Here is a 27119-nt window from a genome sequence, read left to right on the forward strand (position 1 = left end):
TTCTAGGAGAGAGAGAGAGACAGCATGAGCAGGGGAGGGTCAGAGAGAGAGGGAGTCACAGACTGAAACAGGCTCCAGGCTCTGAGCTGGCAGTCAGCACAGAGCCCGACGCGGGGCTCGAACCCACGAACCGCGAGATCGTGACCTAAGCGAAAGTCGGACGCTTAACCGACTAAGCCACCCAGGCGCCCCGATACTCCATTTTCTTTATCCATTCATGTATTGATGGACACTTGGGCTGCTTCCATAGCTTGGCTGTTGTGAATAGTGCTGAGTACAGAGGAGTGCATGTATCCTTAGAATTTGTACTTTTTTTTTTTTGGCGTAAAGACCCAGTAGCGAGATTACTGGACGGTAGAGAGTTCTATTTTTCATGTTTTGAGGAAACTTCATACTGTTTTCCCCAGTGGCCATACCAGTTTGCATTCCCACCAGTAGTCAACGAAGGTTCCTCCCCCCCACACCACATCCTCACCAACACTTGTTATTTGTGTTTTTTAGCCATCCTGACAGGTGTGAGGTGAGATTTCATTGTGGTTTTAATTTGCATTTCCTGATGATGAGTGATGTTGAGTGTGATTTCATGTGTCTGTTGGCCATCTGGATGGATGTCTTCTTTGGAGAAAGGTCTGTTCTTGTTTTCTGCTCCTTTTTAAATTGGATTATTTGGGTTTTTTTGGATGTTGAGGTTTATCAATTTATATATTTTGGATACTAATCCTTTATCAGAGCTATCATTTGTAAATAGCTTCATCCATTCAGTACGTCATCTTTTAGTTTTGTTGATTGTTTCTGTTGCTGTGTGGAAGCCTTTTGTTTTGATGTGGCCCCAATCGTTTGTTTTTTTCGTCTCCTGTATTTAAATATTGAGTTTACATCAGGTGGATCTAGGTGGGAAGTGTGGGCCCCAGTGCGTCCTTCACCGATGTCTAGGCACTTGTCCCAGGGCAGTTTGCGGAACGTCGTTCATGGCCTTCCCGGCACGCCATCTTCTCGGTAATCATCTGTACGAAATTTCTACATGTAATTGGGTCATTTCTCAAAGTTTCTCCTCCTGCCCCATTGGCCTTTCGTCTCTGCAACATGTCACGCTGTGCTGTTCAGGTAGAAAAGCTCTGGAGTTTGTTTACTGTCCATCGGGCTTGCCCCTACTTGTACTTGTTTTTCAGAGTTTGCCTGGCTGTTCCGCCTGTTCGTGCTTTCCCAAATCCACTTCATAAACAACTTGTTTAGCTCTAGGAAAAGAAATCTGTCAGTATTTTAAAAGGTTTTCTGCTTGTGGGTTTTTTTTTGTTTGCTTGTTTTGTTTTGTTTTGTTTTGTTTTTAGAGAGAAAGGAGAGAGAATCTTAAGCTCCATGCCCAGTGCAGAGCCCGACATGGGGCTCGATCCCACAGTCCTGGGATCATGACCTGAGCTGAAACCAAGAGTTGGACACTCAACCAACTGAGATACCCAGGCACCCCTGTCAGTACTTTAAATATGCTTATGTAACATTTAAGAGTTAACTTAGGGAGAGCTGACTTCTGTAATGTGGGGTTTCTCTTTCCAAGAGTAAGGTACATCTTTCCAGGTGATTGCATCTTCTTTTGGGCTCTCAGGAGTGTCTTACAGTTCTCTTCATACATGTTTAAGATATTTCTTGTTAAGTTTGTGCTTTGTATTTATTCTTAAGACTTCTTATATTCAAAGATTGATAGTTGTAAATGAGATACGTGTCTTGGGGAGGTGCAGTTTTTGTTAGATTTTTGAGATCAGTGTCCTACTCATTTTTACAAAACAGATTTGGAAGATTTTTTTAAAAAAATTTTTAATGTTTATTTATTTTTGAGAGAGAGAGAGAGAGGGAGGGAGAGAACATGAGCAGGGGAGGAGCAGAGAGGGAGAAGAAGACAGACTCTAAAGCAGGCTCCAGGCTCTGAGCTGTCAGCACAGAGCCCGACGCAGGGCTCAAACCCATGGATCGCGAGATCATGACCTGAGCCGAAGTCTGACACTTAACCGACTGAGCCACCCAGGGGCCCCAGGAAGATTTCTTGTGTTATTACTTATGCTCTGCAGTGGCTTAAGTAGCATGAGGATATTAGATCTCTGAAGGACTGGTCGAGTCCCCTGTGCACCTCTCTGCCTGGTGGGTTGTTGTTGTTTTGAGAAACTTTCTCTTGAGAGAGAGAGCACATGCGAGCAGGGGAGAGGGGCAGAGGGAGAGAAGAGAGAATCCCCAGTGTGGAGCCTGATACCAGACTCGACCTCATGATTGAGATCGTGGGCTGTGAGATCATGATCTGAGCCGAAATGAAGAGTGAGACAGTCAGCTGACAGAGCCCCCAGGCGCCCCTGCTTTGAGGAACTCTTGTGAGGTTATTTCTTCTGTGAGGTTGGTCTGTTTGCATTTCTGTTGGGACTGGGGTCAATTTGAGTAAGTTGTATTTTCCTTAAATGTTATTCTAGGTTTTCACATTGATATGCATAGAATTATATAAAACTATCTCGATTTATAAAATTTCCTTTTGCAGTGATTTCAAATTAATCATTAAGAAATCTTGGACTGAGAAAGGAAGACTTGGGACATTTGCTGGCATAGCTATAATAATTAATACTGTGGTCATTAATAATTAATACTATGGTCATTAATAATATGGTCATTAATAATGACCATATCTAATGAAACCGTTTTAACTGGTTAGCTGTTTTCTCCTCCTTTCCTTCCTCCTCTTGACAGTAAATGTTTATTCCCCAGGCTGTGCTCATCTCACATATACTCTTCTTAATGTTTATTATTTTTGAGAGAAAGAGAGAATATCCCACCACACTGTCAGTGCAGAGCCCAAAGCGAGACTTGAACTCATGAACTGTGAGATCATGACCCGAGCCAAAATCAAGAGTCGGACGCTTAACTGCTGAGGCCCCCCAGGTGCCCCAAGTAAGCTTCTACATTGCACAGAATCAAGGTCCTGTAACGTCTCCGGGGACAGAAATACACTTTGCATAATTTTTAATTACACAAACCAGTGTTTGTTCATGTTTAATACTAGACACCGTGCTCAGCATAGTGGGGTGGAAGAGACAGAGACGACCGTGTCCCCTGAGGGGGTGCGTACAGCCGGTGTGGTAACACCTCCGCTGTGGGCACATCGGTTATGGCGATACAGCTCCGGTTCACTGTTTGGAAGGGACTCTTCCGTCAGTAGCCAAGGCTCTGCCGAATGTGTGCGGCATCTCATTTCCAGACACCACGTTCGGTCCTTCGTGTTACTCTCTGTAGTGGCGTAAACCTCAGATCATCGGCCCCGCGTGTGGTCCGTCACTGTCACCCACACATCCCGTGTCCCTCTCCCCAGTCCGCTGCTTCTGTGCCTCCCTGGTGAACCCCTGACTCTGCTCACAAGGCCCCTGCCTCTCGGCCTCCACCACACCATGACGGCCTGGCCTCCCTGGAAATTCATGTACACAGCTAGTTAGCCTTTTGTGCATTTAACTTTCGAAAAATGTATTATGTTGGCATCTAACTGCTGAAGTTTTGGCTTTATTAACTGTTCAAGTTTATGATTGAAAGAATTTGTTCAGTAGGTGTTTTCTATTAACTGCTTTTAATGTTTGCTTCGACCCTCCTTTTTTTTTTTTTTAATGTTTTACTTATTTCTGAGAGAGAGAGCACATGTGAGCAGGGGAGGGTCAGAGAGAGAGGGAGACACAGAATCCCAAACAGGCTACAGGCTCTGAGCTGTCAGCACAGAGCCCGACACGGGGCTCAAACCCACGAACCATGAGATCACAACCTGAGCAGAAGTCGGACGCTTAACCCAACTGAGCCACCCAGGTGCCCCTCGACCCTCCTTTTAAAGGCTTTCAGCCTTGGGTACTGAAGCCATGGGTACTTGCCTTTAGAAGGAAGAGCAGACAGCACGAAGCAGGAAAACTTTATTGTGAAGATGCTGGATTCATTATTTGTTAGCATGGGTTAGATTAAAATTTCAGCTTTTGAGTTTTGTTTAGATTTTAACTTCTTAAACAGTTAAGAACCAGTTATCTTATTAAATAATAGGTATCTGATTGCTTTGTACTTTCTTCATATATTCTTTTAAAGTTTTATTTAAAACTCTCTCAGAGTAAGCAAGGGAGGGGCAGAGAGAAAGGGAGAGAGAATCCCAGATGCAGGGCTTGAACTCACAAACCGTGGGATCCTGACTTGAAATCAAGAGTGGACACTTAACCGACTAAGCCACCCCGGCTCCCCAGACTTCCTTCATATTTGAGTGTTGACTTCTTGTAAAGACTGATAGTGTCTCTATCAGTGTTGCTTCTGAAAGACTGTTATGGTTAATTATATAAAATAAATGACCGGGGCGCCTGGGTGGCTCCGTCGGTTAAGCGTCTCACTTCAGGTCAGGTCATGATCTCACGGTTTGTGAGTTCGGGCCCCACATCGGGCTCTGTGCTGACACCTCAGAGCCTGGAGCCTGCTTCAATTTCTGTGTCTCTGTTTCTCTCTGCCCCTCCCCTGCTCGCCCTCTGTCCCTCTCTCTCTCTGCCTCAAAAATGAATAAGCATTAAAAAATTTTTTTAATAAAAAAGTAAATGACCTGATTCTATTAGTTTCTCTCATTTTTATAGGTTCCTTAATTTAGTCTAAGAATTGACCAAATAAAAAAATGCCCTCTAAGGAATTACCGTAATATAGCTTGAGGAAAATAATATCTGCCTGATAGAATTGTTGGTAGTTAATACACTGTACAGTTCAGGATGCAAGGCCTCAGTGTTTGAGCTGTTTTGGTTCGGACTGGGAGGGGTATTCTGGGACAACATGTGAACGGACTTGACCGAACCCTCTGGGTGACGTCTTGAGGAGAAAACTCTCATTTTGCCCAGAGGTGGTGGCAGCCTAGAGGGGACCTAGGACCATGCAGTAGACAAAATGGAAAGTAGTCTCCTGTTTTCATCACAAAGACCTTTATTTAATTTGTGAAAGTAGACAATGAGAGCCTGTGTTTTGTTTTGGTTTGGGTTTTTTTTTTTTTTTTGGAACTTTTCTAATAATACCCATGCCTCTCATTCTGGCTGGTTTCATCCTGCTGACATACGGTAGTCATGATCTCTATGCGTAGATTTAAGGTACCGCTTCACTCAAAACATGATAGCAGTACATTTGTTGGTAAAGTCCCAGAATTTTGCAAACATATCGATAACTGTATTACAGTAATTGATTCATCAAACTCCACGAATGGTTACTGAATGTGTGCTTCGTGCCAGGCTTTATTGTCAGCTCGGGGCACAACACGAAACAGACAAAAGCTCTTGCCCCAGTGAAGCTTACCTTCTACAGGGGCGAGGGGCAGTAAATAATACGTAATTAGGTCACGTGTGAGAAGGAGGAAGTTGCAAGGAGTAGAGAAGATCAGAGGCACTTGCGTTTGGTGACTGAGTTGCAGTTTTAAATATGGTCATTCATCTAGAGACTTCCTGAGAAGGGGATATTTGAGGAGAGATTCAACAGAGGTGAAGTTAGCTGGGATGAAAAGTATTCTTTTGAAACATTTTTTTTAGTGCTTATTTATTTTTGAGAGAGAGAGAGGGAGAGTGTGAGTGGGGGAGGGGCAGAGAGAGAGGGAGACGGGGGATCCGGAGTGGGCTCTGTGCTGACAGGCACCCAGGCACCCAGGGATGACAAGGATTCTAGACAGAGGCAAGGACCTCTGCGTAATCTGTCAGTGGGAGTATGATTGACACATTTGCCTAGAACGAAAGGAGTGAGGAGGGAGAGATGTGGTCAGAGAGGTGATTCCAGATGAGACAAGGACTTGGGGGTCACTGTAAGGGACATAATATATGGTCACGTATCCCATTCATATTACATATTAAATGTAGACCTAACGAGGAGGAGGAAGAAGAGAACATGGTTGAATTTGTGCTGTATTCTTTGATTCTGTAGGTATCCTTCGGCAGCTTGTATGTGCCATTCTTGTGCCGAGTGGAGGAAGTACAGTGATCAAATGGGACAAGAGCCAGCTGCGGCCTCTGCAGACGCTGTCCTGGGCCGTTGCCCATCGCTGTGTTTTGTGTGTTAGTCATTGCGCCTGATACTTTACATCTCTTATGTAATTCTAAGTATTTTATTTAATTCTGAGTATCAGGTGAGGCAGATTGTAGTCTTTCCTTGGAATACAGTTGATGAAAAGGAGGCTAAGAAAATTTGGTGATTTGTCTAAAGCTGCATAGCCAGTGTGTGACAAAATGGGGTTAGAACTCGAAGCTTGTCTTTTCATAATACCATCGGTTCCCAGATCGGGTTGTGTGTCACAGTTCACCAAGAAGCTTCTCAAAGCTGTAGATTCCTTACTGTCAAAGCTATGGATTCCAAATCTATGGATACCTTAACCTCTGCTTTCAGTAATAAATTGAACTGTAACTGCTGAATCTAGTATAGGCATTAGGGCAGGTTCAATCTCTGATTGGAAATAGAACTATTTTCTACAGGTTGCTTATTTTTAATAACAGATTTTAAGATCCTTAGGTCAAAAGAGTCCTAGAATTTTATGGTGGAAAGGGACTTTTGGTAGACTGTATGATACATGACGTACTTGTATTTTCCTCATGAAAAGCCAGAATCTGAAAAAAATTACCACACCGAAAGCAATGCAGAGCAAAGGTAAACTATCCTTTAACACGGGCAAATAAATAAGTAACTATTTTGCTCCCATTGGTTTTCCTAGCACTGACACATTGGCCTGTAGTTTTAATTGTTGAATTCTTTCCATTTTCATTCAGTGCCATCCGTGTATCTTCTTATATTTGAGTCTTTGCTAACGGTGTGCATAGGGGTCCTAAATCGGTAGTTGAGAAGTTCTACTGGGTTATTTGGAATGCAGTGGCCGGGAGCTTGGTGGATGATTGACAAATGTCCCGAAGGGTCTAACGTAGCTGTTCTTCTCTTTCAGGAGATTGAAGATGGCCCCTCAGCTATGCTAGGCCTATGATGGGAAGTGCCACAGTTCGCTATTTCTGTTACGGATGTCTCTTCACGTCTGCCACCTGGACGCTTTTGCTTTTTATTTATTTCAACTTCAGCGAGGTGACTCAGCCACTTAAGAATGTGCCCATCAAGGGGTCCGGGCCCCATGGACCTTTTCCCAAAAAATTCTATCCCCGTTTCACTCGAGGCCCAAGTCGAGTGTTAGAGTCACAGTTCAAAGTAAACAGAATTGATGACATGATAGATAATCAGATTGAAGATCCAGAAAAAGGCAACATGAAATTCTCTTCTGAATTGGGTAAGTGTGTTGGACTCTTAGGGGTATGTCAGACTATTTAATCATTGGAGCTTTCAGTTCAGTTCTTGAGTCACGTGTTGCTCAGGGGATTAGAAATGGGTCATTTTTGCCCACCAATTTATTTTGTTAATGAGCTAGCTGAGGTTCTAGGATTTTGCAGACTCAGTGGGGAGTTATATTCTGATTCACTGTTTCTGACTTCAGTATTTTATGAGGACTTGGGAGAAAGTAATAAGGTCCAGAATAGGGGGAGAAAAAAAAAGAAAAATTGAGTGGAAAGAAAATGGAACCTATGGGGAAGGATTTTAATAGTTAGCATTATTTAATATGGGAAAGAAATGGTTGAAAGGTAACTTGACTATATATAAAGTATTATGAAAGGTAGAGTTAATTAAAACAGAAGATAGACCTTTGGGTTCAGAGGTAAGCTGAGATTACTTCTATCTAATAAGATTTTTACTTATAAGAATTGTTAAGATGCTGGAGTATATTAAATACAGGAGTTTATAAAATCTTAGTATAAAAGGGAAACTTTTTTCTTCAGAAGTTATATTCTGTTCAGTTTGGAATTGAGAATCTACTTTATCTGTCTTTTGGATACTGTAATTCTGGAGTCCTGGTTTTAGCGATTTTATTTTAAGGAATAAATGAGCCATTTTGGTTCTCTTTAAAACTTCAAAAAGAAAGAACTTTAATCTTGTCCTTAGAAATCTCAAATAATAAGTGACGTAGGAGTAAAAGGAAGAGATTTTGAGAGATTGAAAGATCCACAATTAATAAAGGAAGTGTTAAAATAGATTTTTTTGTTTGATAATAGTTTCAAAGAAATAAAATCAATTTCTAGGACTTAATGATTCTCTAATACACGATGTTGAAAATACTTAAAATTACATGAGGAAATGGAAACTAATACCTCAGTTTTCATAAATTTACTTTCTAATATTTCTCAGACTACCGTACGGACACTTTAAAAGCATTGATAGGAAAATGTCTAGTGTCTTTACTTATCTTGGTAAAACTCTGCAGGTATGATTTTGGTAAACTTTTATTCTGGTGAAACTGCAGGTATGATTTTTAACGAACGTGACCAGGAGTTGAGAGACCTGGGCTACCAGAAACACGCCTTCAACATGCTCATCAGTAACCGCCTGGGTTACCATAGAGACGTGCCGGACACCCGGAACACCGCGTACGTTTCGCGTTAGTGTGTGCGCCTGACACAGGAAGTCGTGGGGACCGCGTTGCTAGGCCCCGCCATGCAGGGCAGCAGACACGTCACAGATTTCCGCCCTGCCCACGCCGGAAGCCCGTGGTCCGAGATTGTACTGCCCGTGTTCTAGAGCTTGCTGTGTCTCTCTTGAAATTTAAAATCCTGGGGGAAAGGAGGGAGGTACCAACTGCGTATAATGAGATAACCTTCTGAACGCAAGGTTGTTTTTGGTGTTTATTGGATCTGTGGTCAAGGGGATTAAAAATCAGTGGAGAATTTTATTCATCCATCGTCTCACTTTCCTGTCTTCATTGTTTTTGTTGCTTCAGAGGCTTTTCATTCACGTGGGTGACAGCCCGGCTGCCGTAGGCAGGCCTTGCTGAGCACGTGTGTTTGCTCGGCCCGGTGTTAGGTGTGGGAAGGCCGCAGAGTGAGACGCGGCCCCCGGGATCGCGGGGCTGGGGACCTTGCGGGGGAGTTATGAGGAGTCGGGTAATTGCGGTGGTAAATGAGGGCTGTGGTAGGAATCGGTGAAGTGGGGACCCCCCCCAAACCAGAGCAGTCAGGGGAGGCCTCCTAGAGGATGAGCGTTGTGCAAGGGACCCCTCCCGAGCCTGGGGGCACCTCCCAACCTCCCATGCATGGGGTTACCCGGAGGGCAGGTGGAGTGGGTGCGCTGCTGGGAAAGGCCCTGACCGCCGCGCTGTGGCTGTGGCGGGGGAAGCCCCGCAAGCCGTGGTGGCCCGGGCCCGGCTGCCGGGAGGCTTGTAGGCCGCACAAAAGAATAGGGAATTCTAGATTTTATTCTTAAAGCTGAGGTTTTTTATTATTGTTGCTTAAAGCCACCTGACCCTTTTTAACACAATAGAAGCTGTTTTGTTATCCTGATTTACATCCTAGTTTACTCAAATCTTTTCCTAAAGTTGGGCAAAAAACAGCTTTCAGATACAAAGTTTTATGTTACTTTCTTTTGAATGTTTACTGTGTAAAGGCTGATCATTAGCTTATGAGTGCTGCATTAAAAACCTGTAGTGATTTCATACAATTAATAACACATTTTTATGTAAAATCTACTAAAAAAATCATTTTTTAAATATTGACCTGAAAATATTTGAATATTGACCTGAATATTGAAAATATTAGATAATGACCTGAAAAGTGGAGCAGCAGGTATTGGAGGGAAGAATTAATAAAATGTAAAGCTCCTGAGTCGGACACATGGTGCATTCTTCAATGCTTTTTCAAAAACTTTTGTTACGATGTGGGAAGGAGGCTGAACGGCGGCGGTTACTGTTGAGTGAATAATGACCTAAAACATCTGAGCCTTCTCCGATGTCGCCTTTCCCCATTCACCTCTTTACAGATGTAAAGACAAGTCCTACCCCACGGACCTGCCAGTCGCCAGTGTCGTCATCTGTTTCTACAACGAAGCCTTGTCGGCCTTGCTCCGTACGGTGCACAGCGTCCTCGACCGCACGCCAGCCCGGCTCCTTCACGAAATCATCCTCGTGGACGACAACAGTGACTTCGGTAAGGCCCGTGGCAGTTGAAGCCGTGGGGTCCGGGCTGACGATTGTGGTCGCGTGAGCATCAGCCGAGCTGACTGTCGGGGTAGGTGGCAGACACGACCCTCGTCCGCAGGGTTGCAGCGGGGTCAGCGACGAATAGGTGTCTCTGTCGATGAGACCAAACAGCATTATCTTCATACTCTTTTTTCAGACTCTGTTATTTAAGTTTGGCCCTTGAAATTTTTCCCTTGGCTTATCTTTTTACAAATACTGTTTTATTTCAAAATAACCGTAGATTAGTAACAGTAAGTTACAGAGAGGTCTGTTACCACCGCCCCCCCCACCCCGTTTCCCCCACTGGTTATTTCTTTTTTTTTTTTTAATGTTTTATTTTATTTCTAGGAGAGAGAGAGACAGACAGCGTGAGCAGGGGAGGGCCAGAGAGAGAGGGAGTCACAGACTGAAACAGGCTCCAGGCTCTGAGCCGGCAGTCAGCACAGAGCCCGACACGGGGCTCGAACCCACGAACCGCGAGATCATGACCTAAGCGAAAGTCGGACGCTTAACCGACTAAGCCACCCAGGCGCCCCCCCATTGGTTATTTCTAACGTAATTATAGCACAACATCAAAACCAGGAATCTGGCAGGTAGAGTGTGTGTACACAGTTCCGGGTCATTTTATTCCCGGTGTACATGCCTGCAGCCACCACTGTGATCAAGATACAGACAACCCCCTGACCACAAAGGTCTCCCCTGTGCCACCTTCCAGCATTCACACCACCCACCTCCCCGACCACCCATCCCTGATCCCCGGCACCCCTAATCTCTCTGAGTTTGTTTCTGTCCCTGTGATTTTTGTCATTCCAAGAATTGGTACATACATAGAATCATACAGTACGCGACCTTTCCAGATTGGCTTTTTTCACTCAGCCTAATGCCTTAGTTTCTATTTATCTAATAAGTCTGTTACACCGACCATCCCCACATAAAAGTGGATTGCATCACGATCGCTTTTAGCTGATCTCTGAATGCCAGTGTTTATGATTCAGTACATATATTATACACTTTCTGTTTTAAAAATTATCATTGAAGTATAATTGACATCGAGTGTTATTAGTTCTGGTTGAACTGCATGTTGATTAAACAGTCCTGTACATCACTGGGTGCTCATGACGGGAAGTGTGGCCCTCGTCCGTCACGTGCTTATTACACGCGTTATTACAGTATTCCTGACTCTGTTCCTGCTTTCGTCTCTCTGACTTTTTTTTTTTTTAATGTTTGTTTATTTTGAGGGAGAGTGCCTTTGTGCACGCACATGAGTAGGGGAGGGACAGAGAGGGAGAGAGAGAATCCCAAGCAGAATTCGAGGTAACAGCACAGGGCTGGATCCCAAAACTGTGAGGTCATGACCTGAGGCCAAATCAAGAGTCAATGTTTAACCAACTGAGCCCCCCAGGCTCTTCGTCCTGGGGGATGGAAGGCTTTTTATTTAAGCTACTCACTCGGCTCTCAGCTACCTTGAGAGAGAGGTTGTATCTTCATTTTATAGAGGAGGAAATATTAAGTAATTTGGTCAAGGTCCCATAGCTGTTAAGTGGTAGAGTTGAAATTAGGCCTCTAGTCCACATAACTCCTTCTGTTCTTTTCATTACGGCAAGCTGCAGAGGTACGTTAATAAATTGTATGCCTGATAAATTGTCTGCCAATGACATATTTTGTCATCACTCAGGAGTTTATTAAGCACCTCTTACCAACAACAGAATTGGTCTACCAGTTAAATATTCAAAGTGAGGAATGTACACTGAGCCCAATGGAGCAAAATACTTAAACCTTGGTAAATATTGAAATAGGACAGGAGAACATTTAGAAAGGTTAATAGAAAACAAAACTTAATTTCAAAAATGAATTATTAAAAAACGAAGAATGAGTCTGGACCAAATAGGGATTGGCCAAATACTCAATTGTAGAATCCATGGTGTCGATATTTTTTTTCATTTGTATTTTTTCAGTTTGTAGCTTTTTTTTTAAAGGCAAAAATTCATGATAACTTAGAATGGTTTATCTACTAACAACGGAAAGAATTACTCCTTAGATGATTCTTGAAGTCATGAAATTGAAAGGTACAGAAGCTAGAATGTATAAAAGATATTTAGTGCCCTCAGAAGATGGTAAATTAATAAAAGGACATGTTCACTAACGTTACTATATAACTTTTGTTAGGGCAAGAAGTCATTTCAACTATTCTGAAATGGAGTAATGGAAAACTATGTTGAAACAAAAGACATTTATGTCTCATTTTTTGGTTTCATTTTAAATCTGATTCACTTGAGATATTCATCACAGACATTCTGTATGCAAAGCATTGTGCTAGTTGCTATGAAAATACAAACAAGTCCACTAGGTGACTGTTCTCCTGGCTAGTGTTTCGATTCTTACCCTTCATTTCTTTCCTTTTTCTTCCTCACGAGATAAGCCGCCACACCATTTTAAAGTAAAGCGGCAGAAGATTCTGTAATATTCACATGATAATCTGTGTTGGAAGGACCAGATACAATTTTAGAGTAGCTATTAAAAAAAAAAAAAGCTGTCTTTGTATATGTCTCACGTGGCTTTATTATGGGGCTCTTTACTTTCAGATGATTTGAAAGGAGAACTAGAAGAATAAGTCCAAAAATACCTCCCTGGAAAAATTAAAGTAATAAGAAACACGAAGCGTGAGGGATTGATTCGAGGAAGGATGATCGGAGCGGCCCACGCCACAGGTACAGCTTCCTGCCGCTCTTCCCCGTGGGTACTGAGTGACCGGGGCTTAGTCCCTGGAGCCTGCTTCTGCAGAGGTGTGCGGAAGAGTGGGGTCCGCATGGGCACCGTCAGCAGGAGAGACGGAGCCCGGTCGCTCCGGGAAGGGTCTTCAGAACGCCAGCCCCTGCTGTCCCAGAACACAGACTCCACGGAGCTGAGCGCAGGACGCCAAGCCGGTCTGTTCTCACAGTGGCCCTGGCCGTGAGCCCCTGCTCCTCACGTAGGTTTGGGTCTTGTTTACTGCTATAAAGACAAGAGTCCAAATTGTACCTGAACTTCTGTCATTTTTTTAATACAGAATTTAAAATCTGTGTACCCAAACTGTCTGATTGGAATTATGCCCGGTGCTTCTTAACGAATACATAGTGCTGGTGTTAGGGCATCGTGGATTTTCTTGGAGAAACGGACTATAATATTAAAAATGGACTTACAGGGGCGCCTGGCTGGCTCAGTCAGTAGAGCATACAAATCTTGACCTCCAGGGTTGTGAGGTCGAACTCCACGTTGGGTGTGGAGATTACTTAAAAATAAAATCTTTAAAAAATAAAAATAAGTAAATAGATAATGACTTACAAAACTGAAAAGGTACTTTCTTTAAAATTTCCTCTCAGTCCTTCTGATTCCATCAAAGATAAAGTCTCCAGTTTACTAATATATCTTTAAAACCTTTCTAGCATACACTTATGTCCCCTTTTAAAAAGAAGGAACACATATCACATTTAGTCTTCTGCAGAAAATCTGTGTGCGCAGTCCTCAGTTATATTGCATCGATTCCATGATATTTCTTTGTACGGTTTAAGGTTAGCCTGATTTTCATTTATGATCCTGACAAAATTTTCCGATTAAAATAAGTTTATTTAAGTTGAATCAGTTTTAAAATGTTAGATATATGATATTGGAGGTAGTGGCATGGATAGGGCCAAAAAAACCCAAAAGCCATGAGGGTAATTTGAGACTTCTGGAACTTTAGTTGGGAGGGGGCATTCCCTCGTAGCGACATCTCCCACGTTCCCTGTGTGCCTCTCGCATCGAGTTAAAAACAGGATAGAATCTTGATGGTTTTTATTTTACTAAACCAGGAGACGGGAGACCCCATCGGCTCCTGAGAGCCCCCAGGCCAGCAAGGCTGGGGGACCAGGAGGATGGAAACAAACAGGGATGCGAACGTGGCAGCTGCGGGGGGGCCTCGGGAGCAGGGGCCCGAGTCGCTGCCATGGCAGAGGGGTCCTCGCCTCCCTCCCTCGTGAAAGGACCGCTGTGCTGTGGCCGTCCTCGCTAACGGCAGCCACGTCTCCGGGTCACCAGCGGAAACGCGCCCTCTGTCCTGTTTCCCGAGGCAGAGCTAGCTGGACCCCAGTAAGCGTAGTAGAACACGTACACACCAGGGGCCGCCGTCCTGAGCCACGCCCCACACCTTCCTGCCCAGAGAGCGGACCCGGAGCCCCGTCAGTGAGGGGACGTGATGTGCCTGTCGCTGCTCACTCACGGCAGTGGCTTCGGGCCAGGCTGGCAGCGGGGCCAGGGGCCGGGGGGGGCCGGGGGGCGCCGGCTGTGCCGCGTGTCCGCGAGCGGAGCGGCGGCCTGTCGTTTGCCTCCGCAGGAGAGGTCCTGGTGTTCCTGGACAGCCACTGCGAGGTGAACGTGCTGTGGCTGCAGCCGCTGCTGGCCGCCATCCGGGCCGACCCGCGGACCGTCGTGTGCCCCGTCATCGACATCATCAGCGCGGACACGCTCGCCTACAGCTCGTCCCCCGTCGTGCGCGGAGGGTTCAACTGGGGGCTGCACTTCAAGTGGGACCTCGTGCCCCTCTCTGAGCTTGGAGGACCGGAAGGAGCCACGGCGCCCATCAAGTGAGACTCCTGCGGATTCGAAACCCCGCCAGTGCTTCTTCCAAAGAGGCGCAGGCGCCCCAGGGATACCCCTCTCTGCAGGGAGCCGCGCTGGCCACGGTTGTCCCTTAAAAATTCTTGAGCGCCTCCCGCACTTCACACGCTGCACTGGCTGCTGTGGGAAGACTTGGGGATCAGGGCTTCCAGCTCAGCAAGGCAGATGGGGGGGTCGGGGAGGGGGCAGTGTCCTGGGGCAGCCGTGGCGGCCTGGGCATGGCCCCCCCTTCTTACATTGGTTATCGTGGTATAGCGCGCCGCTGCCTGCTTGCCTGTGGGTCTCTGCTCGCGCACACGCGTGTGTGTGTGTGGGTGTGGCGCCGGGAAGAGCGTGTGCTGGGAAGCCTGTTGTGTGACCAGGATCTTTGGGGCGGGTTCTGCGGCACCGTCGTGAGTCGCGTGCAGGCTATTTCTAGTTCTTCATGTTCTCAGTATCGCAGATCTACCTCCATATTATCCGTTATTTTTTGTCCTAAATTTCTCACGTAGACTTCAGAGGTTTGTCTGGGTTTCTGCTTTTTAATGTCTTTGGACTGACGGTTTGGGTTTTCTTCCTGTGGAAAAACCACGTACGTGAGACGTACGCGTGCGAGTGGATGTGTCGGGCGCACAGCTGACTAAATGGCGGTCATCCCGACCCCTGTGCTGTCACCCGGCCCACACGCAGCACCCCGCTGCCCTGTGTACTCCTGTTCCCGCCCGCGGCCCCCGCCCCGAGATGGGTCAGCGCCCTGACCCGGTCCCCGGTAATCATTTCCTCGCCTGCCTTCACTTTCAGCGCCTCTGAACGGCACGGTTTTGTAATGTGCCTGTTCGGGGACTTCATGTGAAAGAGGCCACGGACGCCCTGCCCTGCTGCTCTTGCTCAGCATTGCTTTAGAGTTCCTCCGGGTGTCGCCGCGCGTGGCTGCACCCCACACAGCAGCGGAGACGCGCTGCGTTCTGTTGATACGTCGTAGCCTGTTTATCCCGTTTAGCTTGGTGGGAGGCTGGGGGTACAGCTGTCTGAAGGTCACGGACGGCCTGGTCACCAGCGTCGTCATCCACGGCTGCTGGTGGACGAGCATGAGACCGCCTGGATGTGGACCTGCCTCGCTTCTGCGTTAGTCAACCCGGTTTTCCCTCTCCTCAGGGGACAGGGGCGCAGCGGCTCCTCAGCTGGCCTCGGGCCGCTTGCCAGCCTGCTGGCCTCTGCCCCCGGTGGTGGAGGGGAGGCCTTGACCCACCCTGGGGGCCTGGCGTTGTCTGCGGCAGAGTGCAGCGGTCTCTTCTGGGTCTTGCTGAGTTCAGGGAGCCCCTGGGTGGGTGCGACCCACCCTCCCCTCTGTCAGAGAGTGGGGCTGCGTCCGGGGACGGTCCCTGCGTGGTTTGGGTCTCTGCACCCTCCCGTCCTGTGACTGGGGGCAGACAGTAGCCGTCCCTGCACCCTGTCCTCTCCTTTCGGGCCATCGGTGCAGTGTCACTGTGAGTAGGTGAAGCCTGTGCAGTGCACGCCCGTTGTTGCCTGTTTCATCTCCGTCAGCATTGTTTTTTTTTAATACTTTACCAAAGATTTTTAAAGTTTCTGTTTAATTTTGACATAGCATGAGCAGGGGAGGGGCAGAGAGAGAGGGAGACACAGAATCCGAAGCAGCCCCAGGCTCTGATTTGTCAGCACAGAGCCCGATGTGGGGCTCGAACTCTCTGACCCTGAGATCATGACCTGAGCTGAAGTCGGCTGCTTAACCGACGAGCCAGCCTTCCGTAACGCAATAGAATACTGAGGATGAAGAGTGACTGACGAGCCTTCCCTCCCCCTTCCCAGCCCTTTCCCCCAGAGGCCAGTCCCTGTGACTGTGGTTATTCTGGGTCTTCTGTTTCTGGCCCCTTTAACTCTGGGTGATGGATGGACATACTCCTGTCCTCACTGTCGAACTGACTTGGGTCCTTTGCTGTGGGAAACACGAGACCCTGCTTCTGCTCCGTCTCCTGGCCGCAGAGTGCGCCATTTATCACCGTATCGCTCGGGAGAGCAGTCACCCGCTGACCTTGACAGCGTCACCTGACATCCCTGTGCAGCGAGGACACCAGGGCTCCTTGTCCCTGTGCCGCTCTCCCCACGCTCCTCCCTTTGTGATGTGAGCCGTTTCGCTGATGTGGTACCAGGGTTGCTGACTGCTGCAGCCGATGTTTAGATTTCAAATCTTTCATCCTTTTTCATTTTCTCATACATGCATTTAAGACCATAAGCTTTCTTACGGTTTTAGCTGCATCCCACAAATTATGATGTATCATTTTGTACACTTATTTTAAAATATTTTTGTTGTGAAGTCGTCTCTGACCCCAAGGTTATTAAACACTGCACTTATCATCTTCCAGACATATGGGGATTTTATAATTGTGTATTCCTGGCTTAAGCCAGGCTTTTAATTCTTTGAAAATTGAGGAGATTTGCTTTATGGGCAAGCACATGAGTAAGTTTTGTAACTGTTTCTTGTGTGCCTGGAAAACTTATATTTTCTGTGGTTGTTAAAAATGGGATTCTGTATCAGTTTGGTCAAGTTTATTGTATTATTCAAATATTCTCATACTTTGTTTTAAAGAACTTAGGGAAGCGTAGCTGACACATGGGGTACATTAGTTTCAGGTGCACAACATAGTAACCCGGCACTTGTGTACGTTACGCAGTGCCCACTGTGATGAGGGTTGTTATGCTTTTATTTTTTAATTTACATGTTAAATTAGTTGTTAAATATGGTATATTATGGGGCGCCTGGGGGCTCAGTCGATTAAGCATCCAACTCATGTCTTGGCCCAGGTCATGATCTCACGTTTGGTGAGCCCCACAGGGGGCGCTGCACTGACGGCGTGGATCCTGCGTTAGATTTTCTCTCTCTGTCCCTGCTTGTGCGCTCGCTCTCTTTCGCGCTCGCTCTCTCAAAATAAATAAGCTGAAAAAAATATACATGCTGTATTAAAGTTTCCCACTACAATTGTATACTTATTTCTCCTTGTCGTTCTTTAAATATTCCCTTCATGTATTTTGAGGCTGTCTTTAATGGATGTATGAAAATTTAGAATTATTAAATCCTCTGCTAAATGAAGCCTGTTTATCCCAGACTTTGGGAAGAGTACACCTTGTGCGGTATAGCGAGACCCTAACACGGCTGTGGTAGCTTTGTTCTGATTAACGTTTGATTGTGTAACTTCCCTCTTGACGCCTGCCTTCCTGTGGTCTTATGTTTAGATGTGTCCCTTGTAAGCCGCGTGTAGTTGCTTTTGTATTGTGATTTGTTGCTGAACGGCATGAAAAACTTCTTTAATTTAGTTGCCTCCATTCAATATTACTTGTATTTTGCGTTTGCGATTACAAAGCTACTGTTTGCATTCAGTCTGTTCTGGTTTTGTTTTTTGTTTTTCTCTGTTCTCTTGCTTTCTTTTGGTCTTGAGCTTGGCTTTTATATCATTGTGTTCCCAGCTGCCACCCTGTTATTAGATGTTATACATTCCTACATACTGTTCTTTTAGTGGTGACCCCAGAGAGTGCACCATACAGCCTTGATGTATCAAAGTGTGACATGAATTGGTACTTCAGACAATGCAGGGATCTCAGAACGTTCAGTCTCCAGTTTATACCTGTCAGGTTATATTGTTGAAGTGTGTGTGTGTGTGTGTGTGTGTGTGTGTGTGTACGCACACGTGTGTGTATTTTAACCGGAGAAGACATTTTTCATGTGACCGTTACTCACTGAGGTTTACCCGTATAGCTCCCTTTTTACGTGCCTCTTTATTCTCTCTGCATCTGCACACTCCCACCTGGGGTTATTTTCATTTGGAATGTACCTCCTTTGGTCAGACCTTCTGGCGATCACCCCCCTCTGTCTTTCTGTAAGAATGTCTTCCACGAGTACTTTGGGGTTACCTGTATGGGGTGCCCAGTTTGAGGTCGGCAGATGGATTCTTTTAGGAGCATGAAGGGGTTACTCACGAACGTGTGGCCTCCTCTGTGCGTGGTGAGAAGCCAGCGACAGGCTTGGTCCTGAAGGCAGCCGCGCTCATTGGCTGCTTGCATTTCTTCTCTTCGTCAGAAGGGTTTTCAGATATGCGTAAGTTTGGTTTCTTTTTTGATTGTATCTGTTCGCCTGCTAAATTCTGCATCTTTTATCCTTGAATATATTGAGCAGTTAAAGTCTCTGCCTGATACTTACGTTGTTTTAAACCCCTGCACAGAGGCACCTGGGTGGCTCAGTTGGTTAAGCGTCCGACTTCGGCTCAGGTCATGATCTCACAGTTTGTGAGTTTGAGCCCTGAGCAGGGCCCTGTGCTGACAGCTCAGAGCCCGGAGCCTGCTTCACATTCTGTGTCTCCCTCTCTCTCTGACCCTCCCTGCTCTCAGTCTCTCTCTTTCTCTCTCAAAAATAAACAAACATTAAAAAAAAATTTTAAAGGAGAAAAAAAGAAACCCCTGCACATCTGCTTCTGATGTAGATTGTTTCTCTTGTTTTTCTTTCAGGGGACTTACCTTCCTAACTGCCTGGTTGGTCGGTTGCTTATTTTTGTTTGGTGACAGACCTTGTCATGAAATATTATGGGAATATATTCATACCTGGGATGGTTTTCTCCCAGCAGAGAGATTTCGCTTCACTTCCGGCAGGCAGCTTGGGATGCTAGAACCCACGATGGCCATTAACTCTGTTTCAGGAGGTGACACAGCCCGAAGCCGGGCAGGGGTCTCCTTCCTTCTCTCATTCAGTTTCTCAGTCCGGACAGTCCTGACATTTGGGGCCAGAGACTTCCATGTGGTGGCTCTGTGGTGGGTTTTAGGAGCCTAGCAGCACGCCTGGCTTCAGCCCACCCGATGCCGGTAGAAATCTGCCCCTGACACACACACCACACTTGCTGTTGTGACAGCTAAAAATGTCTCTGGACATGAATGAAATGTTTGGGGACACATCGTCCTATTTGAGAGCCACTGGTCTAAGCCACTCGATCCACTTTGTGTGGCCTCCCTCGGCAGGCTCGGGAGTCTGGTTTTCATCCCAGGGGCTCCGGGAGCCTGGGAGAAGGAATGAATTCATTTCAGGTGTGTTTCTAATAACAGTGGCTATAATTTAAGTACTTCTGTTCCTTAGAAAGGTAGCCTTCATTTGCCGGGTATGTAGTCTGTGTCATTGGCAGTCTAGAAAATTCAGGTATGCAGCCCAAGCTCATTCCCTGATGTCAGATAAAATGTTCATCTCATTTTTATTAGTGATGTTCCAGAGGTGCACTGAACTTTTTAACACAGACAGTAGATAATTGAGCCTGTAGAATTGGTACAGTAACTGTTTCCTTTTCTAGGTCACCTACAATGGCTGGAGGATTGTTTGCCATGAACAGACACTATTTCAATGAACTTGGACAGTATGACAGTGGCATGGATATCTGGGGAGGAGAAAATTTAGAAATATCATTTCGGGTAATTTTTTCATGTTTAGTTATTTCTGCAGTAGAGTATCATTTTCATCTATGATCCCATATTTTCTGTAAATTCTCTTCGATTACCTTTGTTAACAAATTGTCCTTAATAAATGCTACTTCATCGTAATCTGTGACCTAGATAATACCCACTCAGTGTGGAAAGCTTTCAGCAGCCTTATTTTATGAGAATTTAAAAGGGAAGGCTGTGACGAATGGGTCTAATTTCAGATGTCTAAATGTGCATTTAGTCTAGAGTTTTGTTCTTGGTCAGTTTATTAATCTTATTTGCTCACCTAGATATATATAGAGAGAGATTTATTCCCTGATGACCCAAGACCATCACTGGGCACACTGGCTGGCTCAGTCCAGCTCTCCGGGAAAATTATCGATAGCTCCATGTTCCATGCTCAGAAGTAGCTGGTGGGACCCCTCGTTATATACAAGTACCTGCAAGCTGAGGAAGGAGTTCACTTTTCATGATCAGTCCTCCTCTCCAGCTGCTAGAGTTGGGGGGGTGATGGTATAGCTGGGGTCTGGGGCTCAGGGACCTGGGAGAGGTGGGGTCGGCAGTCTTTGCAAAGGGCAGAAGGAGGGCATGGAAAGCATATGGACTTCCAAAGCCGCAGGGTCCCCACCCCAGTCTCCACAGCAGGGTCCCCACCCACATGGTATGTGTGCAACGTACACATGTTTTTAAAAGGCAGTTTTTCCTACATAATCTTTAGAATTGTAAAGTTGAAAGGAATAACGTATCACTAGTTCAGTCTTCTTATTTTGGAGATGAAGTAATGGAATCCCACAGACACTAAAATATCCAGATAGTCAAGGGCAAAATTCAGACCAGAACGAAGATATTTTGAATCTTTAAAACAAATTTTTTTAATGTTTATGTTTGAGAGAGAGAGAGAGAGCACGCACAAGTGGGGGAGGAGTAGAGAGAGGGAGACACAGAATCTGAAGCAGCTCCAGGCTCCGAGCTGTCTGCACAGAGCCTGACACGGGGTTTGAACCCATGAGCCATGAGATCATGACCTGAGCTGAAGTCGGACGCTTAACTGACTGAGACCCCCAGGTGCCCCAAGACTGTTTGAATCTAAATCTGGAGTTATTCTGTATGTTTCATTAAAAAAGTACCAATAAACTGAAATTAGGGGGCCGGCCAATAAGCATGCTCTGTCCCAGAGTGTCAAGACACTTCCTTGACCTGGTCAGACAGCAATGTATATGACAAGTGTGATTTTAGACACAGGGTAGTAAAATACCATTACGCTGTGTTAGAATTTAGTTTCTTTTTAATCATAAAGATATAATGTTTTAAAGGCACCCTTTGACTTGCTCGTATTTGACAGTTCTGTAGGACACCCTGCAGAGTGTGGACACCTATCTGACAGTGATTTCGGAGCGATGCGAGGCAACCACTAACCCGTGTTTTGCCCCTGCCCAGATCTGGATGTGTGGAGGTAGGCTCTTCATCATCCCTTGCTCGAGAGTCGGACACATCTTCCGAAAAAGGCGGCCCTACGGCTCTCCTGAAGGCCAGGACACCATGACCCACAACTCCTTGCGGCTGGCCCACGTCTGGCTGGATGAGTACAAGGTGAGGCCACACTGTCCCGGCCACAGGGGTGGGCTGGGCGGCCGCTCCTTCGCGGACGGCTCTGGCTGCGGACGTGTCGCTCCGGCGCATTTCTGTCGGGAGGACCTTTGCTTCAGGGCCCTCTCTCCTACTCTTCTCTCTCGTCTTTGGTTGTGACTCTTCTTTTAATTTCCCACGTGACCACGCTGTAAAAGGAAGTTCGGGCAACACCACAAGAAATTCTCTCCTCGGTGTCTTAGTTCCTCTCCTGTGACTCCCACACGGCGTGGCTGCTCCTCGGTGCTGCTCCTCATGGCGGGTCCTCCCGCTTCCCCCGTCGGCTCTGCACGCGCAGCATCCCTTCCGCGGTGCGCGCCCTGTGACGATAGTGCCTCGGCCGCAGCCTTACTGAGGGAAAGTTCACAAACCACTTTATCACCCCCTGGTCTCCCCCAGCCCTAGACAGCCACTAGCCGACCTCCCGACTCTCTGGCCCTGCCTGTTGGGGACACGTCCTACACATGCAGTCATGCAGCACGTGGCCTTTCATGACCATCTTACTTAGTGTCGTGTTTTCGGGTTTGTCTATATCCTTCACTCCGTTACCACCAGTGACAGCCACTGCCGAAGGCACCACGTTTCATCCTCTCGTGAGACGTGTGCTGCTGTGAACACTTGTGTAGTTGGTTATACAAAGAAGCATCTGAGCATCTGCCCTGTACCCGGCTGTGTTAGGTTTCGGGCAGTTGGAGATGAAGGAGGGGGCGCACACAGACGACCCTGCCCTCGGGACCGCGGGGGTAATGAGAACGAAGCAGATCACTGCTTAGGACTGAAGTGGGGGCTCGTGCTCACGCCTCCCCCACACCGCGTGTCTCCCCCCTTCTCCGTCTCCTGGACTCCGAGCTCCTTCTCCACGGTCCCAGCTTGGAGTCCTGTCGCCTGCAGGCGGCTCTCACCGGCCCACACAAATCCTGGCCGCCCTCGTAGGAGGTTCGCTGGGTCAGGGCTGGTTTCACGGTCAGATTAAGTCAGCACTTGCCACGTTCCCCGTGCTGACGGTGCGGGAACAGCGGCGTGGTGCACGTCACTGGATTAAAGCCTGACAAGCCCTCGTGCTGAGGACCGGTGCGCAGCGCGCTGTCACTGCGGCTGTGGGAGCTGTGAGCTGCACTGGTCACCCCTACGTGAATGGAGAAAAACCAGGGGCATTTAGCAGATAGTCTCAAAAATGAACCAACGGAGCCTCTCACTTCGACTGATAGCATTTGTTGCAAATGATAAAACTCGGGCCTTTAGGTGAAAATTACAGTTTTAGAAAATTTGTATCCATCCCTGCAAGCTTAATAGCTTCCAGTACTTAAATGCTTTTCTGAGGCGATTAGGAATATTTATGAATATAATTTTCTAATACTGGAATTTGTCATTATTTGGAAGAACTTCACAACCCAGTGGAAGCAGATCTTGGATGGAGAAAGGATCCATCCACAGAGCAAGATGGGGCAGATTTTAATGCAGTAGTACGAAAGCTCGGTGGTATGACTTACACAGTAGTTACGATGCAAAATATGAAAGGTTAGAGTTCTGGTATCATATCAAAAAAGAATAGTCATAATTCTCTGAAAATGATATTAAAGTATTCCTTTCATCTTAAACTCTATATATTTTCACACACTCATATGTTTGAAACTGTACTCAGCCAAACAACGTATAACAACAGGTTGAATGAATCAGTGAGAAGTCAGCTGACTTCCTTCTGGCCAGACATTGAAAAGATTTGCAAAACCGTGAAGCGATGTGCTGTTCTCACTACCTTTCTTGTTGCTGTTCAGAGCGTGTTTCTGTTAATAGGTGATGAATTAAATGTTTTCGCTTCTCTCTTGGTATATCGGAGCAGGTGTAACTCACATGCACCTTCGTGGAGTTGTTGTCATCGTTCAGGTCACCGTCCTGAGAGAGTCGGGGAGCAGCTGCCCCCTCAGTGCAGCTTCGTTGAGTCTAAGATCTTTATCTACACAGCTTTATGTGTACCGCCATTTCTGAGATGGGGACATATCTTAGGATTTAAGATGTCTTCTTGTCAACGACAGACCTAATTGTGTGACAACTTTGTGTTGACATTTTCTGGCAACGTCAAGAAAACACTGGCATGAAAAATATTTTTGTTGATAATCTAATTTTTTCAGTTGTGTAAACCTCAGGTATAATTGATCATATTAAAGTTATTCTCTGTTTTTTGTTTTTCTTTTTAAAATTCAGGAGCAGTATTTTTCCTTAAGGCCCGACCTGAGGACCAAAAGTTACGGAAACATCAGTGAACGTGTCGAACTGAGGAGGAAGTTGGGCTGTAAATCGTTTAAATGGTATTTGGATAATATTTACCCAGAGATGCAGATATCGGGGCCCAATGCCAAACCCCAGCAACCCATTTTTATCAACAGAGGACCCAAACGCCCCAAAGTCCTTCAGCGTGGAAGGGTAAGGAAGTCATCTTAGCATTGTGTTTCATTAAAAGTTGTGTGATATGACAACTGACAGTTTAGACTTAAAGTACCATTTTAGTGATAGACGTTAGCTTGCTTCTGGTGTATTCTTGCTGTGGGGACTTCCTCCACTCGGGCAGAAGACCTGAGGCTTGGTCCTGTCTTCGCTGTTACCATGAACGCCCTTCCCCCGCCAGCATGCAGGAGTGCCAGGGCCAGGCCGGGAGTGGGGGTGTAGATGCGGCCCTGCGATATGCAGATGAAGGCACACAGGAGAGTATCTGGCTCGAGGGGCGGAGACCAGTCCCAAAAGGAAGAGAAAAGGAGAGATAGGAGCCGACGGGAGAGCAAGCGGGAAATGGTACACGTCCTTCAGCTCACACCCAGTGTGTAAGGACCCCGTGTAAGGGCCTGCGTGCTGCGCGGGGGCACCTGTGAGCAGCCACGTTTCTTCCGATGTTCTGTCTTATTTCTTAAGGAAATCCTTCAGTTTCCTATCACGTTTAAATTTTAGGGCTCTAGCCGTAAAATGAGACCTTTTTCCTGAATCATTTCTCAGAATTTGCTTTCTGAAAGTACGGATACTCTGAATGTGGCACAGTTTTCTCTTGTGTTAAGAAGAAGGCTCTTGTCAGGATCTTTCACGACGCAGCTGGGCCTCAGTGGCTAAGGTAGCCTAGAGCTTTCCCCTTCTCGGCCTCTTTATGGAAAAAAACACAACAAACCACTTGATTTTGTGCGTAAAGTAAAAACACGCAGGGCGTCCGCCCCGCAGCTGTAACCTTTTACCCAAACAACATGCCCTCCGCTGCTTTTCCGGTCTCACCCGGGCGGTTCCCGGCCTGTGTTGTACCTGCAGTCATGTGCTGTCTGGTTCATACCTTTGAACCATCTCATCGCCTCGATTTCATTTTGAGGTTCTTTGGGGCAGAGATGTTTTTCATCTCCTTCCTCCCATATAGTAGATTAGCAAACCTGTATCTTTAGAATTTTGACTTGGCAGTGCCCGCATATATTAACATTGCCCATAACCGTAGTCTCCCGTGATGCCCTTATGCACTGCTACAACTCAGGAATAAAAAATGCTTCTATTTTTGTGACTTTAGAAATTCATACCTTTGGAGTCATATTTTCACATTCCATCTAGCGTCTTCTGACCAGAGCCATCTCTACTTTTACAGCTCTACCACCTGCAGACCAACAAGTGTCTGGTGGCCCAGGGCCGCCCGAGTCAGAAAGGAGGCCTCGTGGTGCTGAAAGCATGTGACTACAGTGACCCCGGTCAGGTGAGCAGCGGCCCGGGCTCACCCAGCCCTTAGGAGGCGTCGTTCTGTGAGGGGAACTTGCCTGCCGTCACGCCTGGGGCCGGGGGGGTGGGTGTGAAGATTTTAATCCGACTTTTCATAAATGATACGGTTGGAGTTGGGAACGACTTTGGGGATCGTATCCTGTAACTACCGTACATCTTTCCTACTCGCGCTCACCGTTATGAGTGTTCCTCGTACTTGGCAGCTACACAGGACGAACCGGGAGTGCGTGAAGCTCACAGGTGGCAGAGCCGCGCACCGGCCTTCCGGGCGAGGACAGGAACTGTGCGGCGCACGGTCCCGGGTCCCCGCAGGGTTTTCTCTGACTCAGGTCTCCCTGCGCCTTAGCAGCGCCTCACACAGCATTACATGATCTGTGTCTCTCTCCAGCGGTATTAACGTGGCCCTAAAAATAAGCCCAAAACCTATGTCGCTCTGGAACTGTCAGTTCAGGCTGGTCTGTATCTGACAGCCGTCTCCTCTCCTAGTTGTTGAGTCTCCTCAAAATGGGTCACGAGGAAGTGACATTCTTTTCCACCTGTGGCGTCACTCAAGACTAGAAAGGACAGCAGGCTTTATAGGCAGCCTGCACCCTCTGGAAGTTCAGTGAGGACCTCATTTCTGGGAGAGCTCGTGGACACTGACGTGTTCATGGGGACGCTTCAGGGACTTAGGTCACGGCAGGATGACATCACAGATCTGTTCCAGAAAACGTACAGTGTTCTGATCACACAGAGTTGTACTGTGTCCAGGAGCTGCGTGTCACTCTTTAAATTTAAGACGAAGTAAAGTTAACACTTTCCTCATCACACCGGCCCGTGTGGCTCCCGTGTTGGACGACACAGGTTATAAATCGTCCGTCGTTGCCGAGAACTGTGTTTACAGAGAGCTTCGGCTTGAGAGCACACGTCCATTTTGGGCCTAGAGGTAGAAGTACTAATTGAGTAAAACGATTCAGAGAAGACAGTGCAGTCCTTTTGGACTCCGGGGCGGCGCAGGGTGGAGGGCAGCTTCCTCATCGCCCTTTCCCAGTTCAGCCCGCTTTTAGGCTGTTGCTCCTGCCAGATCACAGGAGAGGCCGCAAAGGCGACCCTGCAAGGCCCGCTCACCTGCAGAGAGCCCTGCTCCTGGGCCTGCGGCGAAGTCGCGGCCTGGGGTTGGAGCACGACTTCCCACAGGGTGGTGGGTGGAGCGGCGGATGCCCGCCCGGGAAGGAGGGCGCTGTGTGGCTGGGACGTCCAGGAACTTGGCACTCTGTTAACTCGGTCAGTTAACAAAGTGGAACTGCCGATTCGGGGTCTTCCTGGGATCGAACTATCTTTTCCCATGTGTGCGCGTTCCTTCTGTTCTCAGATAGCAGAGCAGGTGCTGCCTCCACGTGACCGGGGTCCCTGGTCTTTCCACAGAACAGCCCCTTCTTCCACATCCGCGTGACCTGTTGAATTTCAAAATCAAGAGCAGACCTTGGACTTGTGATCTTTTCCTTCCTTCCTTAGGTCTGGATTTATAACGAAGAGCATGAGCTGGTCTTAAATAATCTCCTTTGCCTGGATGTGTCAGAAACGCGCTCGTCAGACCCACCCCGACTCATGAAGTGCCATGGCTCAGGCGGGTCCCAGCAGTGGACCCTCGGGGTGAGGA

At 46.9% G+C, this 27119-nt stretch overlaps 1 protein-coding gene across 1 annotated transcript in view; it reads left to right on the forward strand.

Annotated features, from left to right (window-relative positions):
- GALNT11 (polypeptide N-acetylgalactosaminyltransferase 11) overlaps nucleotides 1-27119 on the forward strand; it is a 49907-nt gene that overhangs the window by 21858 nt on the left and 930 nt on the right. The window contains 10 exon segments of the mRNA XM_039230689.1: nucleotides 6935-7267; nucleotides 8333-8456; nucleotides 9841-10007; nucleotides 12622-12747; nucleotides 14388-14637; nucleotides 19993-20110; nucleotides 21557-21709; nucleotides 23948-24166; nucleotides 25353-25457; nucleotides 26975-27112. Coding sequence (XP_039086620.1) covers nucleotides 6970-7267; nucleotides 8333-8456; nucleotides 9841-10007; nucleotides 12622-12747; nucleotides 14388-14637; nucleotides 19993-20110; nucleotides 21557-21709; nucleotides 23948-24166; nucleotides 25353-25457; nucleotides 26975-27112 — 1698 coding nt within the window. The 5' untranslated portion in view covers nucleotides 6935-6969.

The sequence above is a fragment of the Hyaena hyaena genome, unplaced genomic scaffold (genome assembly GCF_003009895.1).
Source record: "Hyaena hyaena isolate Hyena2069 unplaced genomic scaffold, ASM300989v1 scaffold_50, whole genome shotgun sequence".
Lineage (NCBI taxonomy): Eukaryota > Metazoa > Chordata > Mammalia > Carnivora > Hyaenidae > Hyaena > Hyaena hyaena.